Raw genomic sequence first — 7245 nt, forward strand, 5'->3', positions numbered from 1 at the left:
GCAGCAGAAGGAGTCAGGAACCCTGGCTCCAAGCCTAGCGCTGAGAGGTCTGAGTTGATCAAGGTCCTCGTCCTCTCTGGGCCCCAGTTTGTCCAGCTGTACAACGTCTGGAACATGGAAAAAGGTCTCCATGACACGTTCCTAGGCCCGGCTTTCTTAAATGGATGGAAGCATTTGATGGGAGACCTGCCCACCCTGGTGTTCAGGGGGCCTGAAACAAAAGCAAAGGGGTACAACCACCTCCACCAAAATGGCCCCAAGGCTGCAGGGTATGGGGGGGGGGGCAAAGCAGCGGGCGAAGCAGTAGGACCCTCCCCTCCCAGCTCCTACTTTTGGGTACAAATGCCCCAGCAGGTGAGGTCTGCCACCCTCTCGGAAGAGCAGGCCTGGAGGCCAAGGGGAGTGAGAAGGTGTTTGGCATTAACACCAAGAGGCCTCACCCTCTGCCCAAGTCTTGCGAGATCAGGGCTGGAGAAACAATTAGAGCTCAGTAATGCTTACGGGGAGAGAACGGAGCCAGGTGGAGCTCATCTAAGGCCGCTCTGTGGAGGGGCTGAGGTCTCAGCTGCCTTCCCGTCGGAAAACACAAGCGCCTAAGCCTTGTGCCGACAGGTATCTCAGGAGACTGCGCGCTCTGTCCCTGCCAGGGATCAAGGTGAACGCATTCGGCATGAAAAGGTAGGTCCTTTTCAGTAATTTGCAAAGTATCAAATGCCAGGATGAAGGAAAGGCCAGGTCTGGAATGGAAGGATGCGGGAGAGCCCGGGAATAATGAGAATTTGACTCCGCCGGGGGAGGGGTGGGGGGTGACCGGCTCACGCCCCCCTGGCTCCAGGCGACGCTGAGTTTTCCCAGTGGGGCGCTAAGGGCGCGCGGAGGGCCAGGAGTGGGGCTCCGCGCCCAGGTTGGAGGAGACCCGAGGCGGGGGCGAGCCCAGGTCCTCTCCGCGCCATCAGCAATGCTGCTCGCGGACTCGACCAGGTGGGCCCCCGCCTCCGGGCTGGCGTGGGGCTCCCGGAGTGCCCGCAGCGGCTATCCCAAGGAGGGATCCATGTCAGCCGAACCTTCTGAGGGCCCCGCCGGACCAGCCCTTGGGGGTTCCCAGCTCAACACGCGCGCCGGGCGGGGTGCCGAGGACGGACGCCTCGATCTGAGACGGCTCCTCTCTGGCCTCGCGGTCCCGCACACCCTGTCTGCGCTCGGTGCCCCATCGGTAACCTGGACACAGGTCTGTGTGTGGTGAGCCTAAGAGGCCAGGCATTTCCATTCCGGGGTCGGAGCAGACGGACCTGACCTGCGCCTCTGTCCTGGGGGACGCAGGCGCCTGGCAGCCCAGCGGAAGAGGGGAACCCCCACGGGTCTTCGCACCCCGGAGAGGGGTGCAGCGGGGTGGCGCGCTCGGGTAACTGAGAGCCTGTAGTGTCCACCCACTGGGTCCCACACAGGCGGGAGATGACCCTCCAGCCCCACCTTGTGGCCACAGGCGGCTCAGGAGCGCCCTAAGGGCTGGCACATTCCAGACTTCCCGACAGTATCCATGCAGGAAGGAGCCAGGAATGCCCTGCTTGGCTGGACTAATGTAATATTAATAAAATAATGACGGCTAGCATTTATTGAACGTTTTCTACAAGCCAAACACCGTGCTTAACATTCTCATTTAAACGAGTTTCTCATGTTAACTCAATACTCTGAAGCAGGTACTATTATTCCCATCTCACATGAATGGGCAACTTGGAGAGAGCTGACCCATGACAGACGCCAACAGTTTACAACTAGAGACTGGGAAATGTGGGGTGAATGTCCCTGTTTGCTGTGGAACTGAAATAATCAGGGCTTCGGAGGCCCTCCCATCCCCAGTACCCCGCCAACTCCTGCATCAGTGAGCGGCCTCCATCTCTTCCTCTATTTTAAGGAATGGCATCTCCCGCCACAAACGTCAGAGCTTTTCTTCTCTGATGCCCAGGAGTCTTGCCCAAGAAAGACACTTCAAGGCCTAAGAACCAGAGACGGGGAGAGCTGAGTAGTTAGGAGACGCCTGGGAGAGTGGAAAGAGTCCTAAGTTACAGAGGATGGGTTCTGCTCCCAGCTCGCTATTAATCTTGGGCAAGTCCCCTCTCTTCTCTAGGTCTGTTTCCCTCCTGTACACTGGGAGGATTCTTCTAGACCAGCGGTTCTCAACCTGTGGGTCGCGACCCCCTTTGGGGGTCGAACGACCCTTTCACAGGGGTCACCTAAATACATCCTGCATATCAGATATTTACATTATGATTCATAACAGTAGCAAAATTACAGTTATGAAGTAGCAACGAAAATAATGTTATGGTTGGGGGTCATCACAACATGAGGAACTGTATTAAAGGGTCGTGGCATTAGGAAGGTTGAGAACCACTGCTCTAGACGATCTAATAATCCTTTTCCTTCCCCCGCCTTCCCTTATTCCTCCCTACACCACCCCCATCCAAAGTGGCTCTGACATTCCAGAAGCAGCCTTAAATTGAGGTTTGAAGGTCCCAGGTAGGAGTTGCAACCCTGGTTTCCTTCTGAGCACTGGGCCCTCGGCACTAGGTCCTAGTAGGGTATTTGGTCTTGGCAGGTTGGAGCTGTAAGAGGGGAGAAAGGCCTCAGAGGGGACCTGCATTGTGATGACCTCATCCACTCTATGACATCATCCTCTCTCCCACACCCACTCCTCCCTGATCAACTGCTCCACAAACAACCATCAATTTGAATCCCAAAGGCCTGAGAAAGTCTGTTCTCCAGTACCTGCTGCTGCTCTTCTCCCTCAGACAGCAAGAAAGCACCATGAAATTGGAATTCACTGAGAAAAACTACAACAGCTTTGTGCTGCAGAACCTGAACAAACAGAGGAAACGGAAAGAGTACTGGGACATGGCCCTGACTGTGGATCACCACGTCTTCTTTGCACATCAAAATGTGCTGGCTGCCGTCTCTCCACTCGTGAAGAGCCTCATCTCCAGCAACGACATGAAGACCACCAATGAGCTCTTCATCACCATTGACCCCAACTACCTGAGTCCAACCACAGTGGAGCAGCTCCTGGACTACTTCTACAGTGGCAAGGTGGTGATCTCAGAGCAGAATGTGGAGGAACTCCTTCGTGGGGCCCAGTATTTCAACACGCCACGCCTTCGAATCCACTGCAGTGACTTTCTGATTAAGTCCATCCGTCGTGCCAACTGCTTGCACTACCTCTTCTTGGCCGAGTTGTTTGAGCTCAAAGAGGTATCAGACCTGGCCTACTCCGGCATTCGTGACAACTTCCACTACTGGGTTAGTCCTGAGGGCTCCATGCACTTCATGCGCTGTCCACCCGTCATCTTTGGCCGCCTGCTTCGAGATGAAAACTTGCACGTGCTCAATGAGGACCAGGCTCTCAGCGCGCTCATCAATTGGGTGTACTTTCGAAAGGATGAGCGGGAGAAGTATTTCAAGAAGTTCTTCATGTACATCAATCTTAATGCCGTCTCCAACAAGACGCTGACATTCGCCTGCAACAAATTGATGGGAATGGAGAACAGCTCAGCTCACGCAACCATGATTGAGAGTGTCCTCGTGGACCGCAAGCAGGAGAAGCCATGCAGCCTGCTGAGCTACCAGCGGAAAGGGGCCCTGCTTGATTCGGTGGTCATCCTAGGAGGCCAAAAGGCCCAGGGCAAGTTCAATGATGGAGTATTTGCCTATATCATACAGGAGAACCTGTGGTTGAAGCTCTCAGAGATGCCCTACCGGGCAGCAGCACTTAGCGCCACCTCTGCTGGTCGCTACATCTACATCTCTGGTGGCACCACTGAGCAGATTTCAGGTCTGAAGACAGCCTGGCGGTATGACATGGATGACAACTCCTGGACCAAGTTGCCTGACCTCCCAATTGGGCTTGTTTTCCACACCATGGTGACTTGCGGGGGGACAGTGTACTCAGTGGGCGGAAGCATTGCCCCCAGGCGGTATGTCTCTAACATCTATCGCTATGATGAGCGCAAGGAGGCCTGGTACCTGGCAGGAAAGATGAGCATTCCGATGGATGGGACAGCCGTGATCACCAAGGGTGACCGGAACCTGTACATTGTCACTGGGCGGTGCTTGGTCAAGGGCTACATTTCTCGGGTCGGGGTGGTGGACTGCTTTGACACCAACACTGGGGACGTAGTCCAGTGTATCACCTTCCCCATTGAGTTCAACCACCGGCCCCTGCTCTCTTTTGATCAAGACAACAACCTCTGTGTGCACAGCCACCGGCAGAGTGTGGAAATCAACCTGCAGAAGATAAAGGCCAACAAGACGACCACCACAGTGCCTCTCTTGCCAAACTGCTGTCCCTTGGATGTGTCCCATGCTATCTGCTCCATTGGAGACAGCAAAGTCTTTGTATGTGGAGGCATCACCACAGCCAGCGATGTCCAGACGAAGGACTACACCATCAATCCAAATGCCTACTTGCTGGACCAAAAGACAGGCGAGTGGAAGATCGTGGCCCCCCCACCAGAGGCACTGGACTGTCCTGCCTGCTGTCTAGCCAAGCTACCTTGCAAGATTCTTCAAAGGATTTAAACCACTTTTTAAGTGGGAGAATAAGTAAATGCATTATTATTCGCAATTTAATGAGAGAGGGAAAGAAAGGAAGATGGCCTGTTGGTTCCTTCTTTGTGTTCCAGTCTGTGTTCATCCTGAAGGTGGAGATTCTGGGTTGGGCTGCTCCCAGGGGGTAGAAATTCAGGACCACTCTGTCACTGGAGGGATCCAAGCTGAGGCTGAGAAGGAGTCCCTGGTGGGTAGCATGGAGGCATGTCCTGGGCACTGGCTCCTAGTGGGTGGAAATTCAGGGTCACTTTGTCACTGGAGGTTTCCAACCTGAGGCTAGTGGGTGAGATTGAGACATCTCCTGGGAACTGGCCAAGATGAAATCCGGAAAGCCCCCTGTTCTATAACCCTGTAGTCAAGTTGCAGGCATCTGCTAGACCAGCGGTCGCCAACCGGTGGTCTGTGAACCACTGGTGGTCCATGAGGTCCGAAAGGTTGGCGGCCGCTGTGATAGACTGATAGGTAAAGCATTTGTTTAGTTGGAAGGTCTTAGATTCCTCCAACACTCACTTCCCTAGAGTCTTCCCAGGAAGGCAGGGGAGGTCCAATCCCAGGTCAGGGAGAATAGCCCCCTGGGCTGGGGAGGAAGAAGGTGATATGGGCCTGGCTCAGGGATGGGGCATAGCCAATGGGTTGGGGGTGGAAGATGAAGTGTAGAAGATGGGGGGGAGGGGCAGGGTATTTTACTATGAAGTTATGGTATGTCTGGGTATCATTTGAGGGAAGGTTCTTACAATTATTTACAGTGAGCAAGGTTCATTGAAAACTTTCTCTAGAAATATGCGGTCTGAGGGACTCGGAAGAGAAGTCAGTAAAGGGTGAAGAGAGAAATATATCTATTGGAGAAAAGCTTGGGGATGAGGCGAAATGACAGGCTAAGAGAGACAGGATGGTATAGTGGTTGGTTACGGTCGCTGGGGACAGATGGGCTAGTTCAAATACCAGTTCCATCACTTATTGGGTAATCCTGGGCAAGTTACTTAGCACCTCTCTGCCTTAGTTTCCTTATCTGTATAAGGCAGATAATAAGAGTGCTGGCTTCACAGGATGATGTGAAGTTTAAATGAGTTACAACATGCAAAATGCTTAGGACAGTCCCTGGCATATATTAAAAAGTGCTACAGGAGGACTTTTAAAAAATTACCTTTATTGTTGAAAGTATTACAGTCCCCTCTTTCCCCCCATTGACCCCCTCCACCACACTTCTGCCCCCACCAGGCCTTCACCACACTATTGTCTGTGTCCATACGTTATGCGTATATGCATATAAGTTCTTTGGTTAATCTTTCCTCACCCACCCACCCTTCGCCACCTTCCCTCTGAGATTTGTCGGTCTGCTTCCTGCTTCTGTAAAGGAGTGAGGCAAGGGTCCAGGTTCTTGGCCCTTATATTAAGTTAGGTTCCATAAAATGCTTTCTGAAACTTCCTACCTCAAAGCTTTGGTGAGCTTCCTTCAATTCTAACTACCTCTGTTTCCCTTTCATTCATTTATGTACTTACATATAATCCTCAACAATTTAGAAGAAACTGACCAAGTCCTTGAACACCATATACAACCCTCTTTCATCCATTCACCTCATTCATTTTTGAATTTACTTAGCCACTCAATTCACACACACACACACACACACACACACACACACACACACACATACACACACAGTGTGTCCTCTTTCTAGGCCAGAACCTAGGACTTCACTGCTGACCCCCTCTCCCCTGGAACTTGTCCCATACTTCTCGTTCTCCAATCCTGGGAAGCCCCCATCTCTGCTCGCCTCACTGCATCCCCCCAGCTAGAGGAACGGGGTCTTATAGATCCATGCAACTAAGCCCAGCTGCCCCAGCCCCCAGCCACTCCGCTTAGCTGACCACGGAGTCACCTCTTACTGACTCTGGATGCCATTCCCCACAGCTGATTCTCCAACCCTCTCTGGTGTCCTGGGGCCCCACGGCTTCCCTCTCTTCTTTCTCAGCCACTTATCTCTCATCCTGCCACCAGAGCTCCAGAGAGTTCTGAACCTGGTCTCCATAAACAGTCCCACGTCCACCACAAATCTCTCCAGAGCTTTGGCTTCTTTTCTGTGCCTCAGAGGAAGAGGTGCCCTTCCACAATTTGATGTTGATCCCTCCTATCTCCTCATTCTGTCCCCTAACAACTTCTCAGGCTCCTCAATTCCCTCTCTACATCCCCTTCCTGATTTCTTCTCTCCATCCCATAAATATTCTCGTTTCTCTGATCCTGACAACAAAGCCACTTCAGCTCTGAGGTCTTCCTTTTACTATTTGCCCATCTCTTCCCTCAGTTGAGCTTCCCAAAGGTTGTCTATGCTCTCTGGCTCCAGATCAGCCTCTAACCCACTCAGGCTGGCTTCTGTTCTCACCATGCCTCCAAGATTGCCTAATGATGACACTGTCCCTTTTGTCCTTTTCTCAGTATTATTTCTTTTCCTTGCTGTACCAGATAGTATTGACCATGACCGCCTGCAGCAGAATCACTGGGGTGCTCGCTAAAATAAATCTTTAGCAGAGGGGAATTATAATTTGATATATTAACCAATGTAGTCCTTCCTTCCTCCTTTTCTTCCAACTCATTGAGCTACCCGGCCAGGGCTAGTTCTATAGATTTTTGTCATAGGAGAGGTAAAG

General features: G+C 52.3%; 1 protein-coding gene across 1 annotated transcript; it reads left to right on the forward strand.

Moving 5' to 3' along the window:
* Positions 1 to 2802: 2802 nt before the first annotated feature.
* CCIN (calicin) lies at positions 2803 to 4569 on the forward strand (the record flags this gene model as incomplete). The annotated part of the gene is made up of 1 exon (XM_081103857.1): positions 2803 to 4569. The coding sequence occupies one exon, from the start codon at positions 2803 to 2805 to the stop codon at positions 4567 to 4569; it is 1767 nt and encodes a 588-aa protein (XP_080959983.1).
* Positions 4570 to 7245: the final 2676 nt, after the last annotated feature.

This window comes from Myotis nattereri, assembly GCF_964212035.1.
Source record: "Myotis nattereri genome assembly, chromosome: 12".
Lineage (NCBI taxonomy): Eukaryota > Metazoa > Chordata > Mammalia > Chiroptera > Vespertilionidae > Myotis > Myotis nattereri.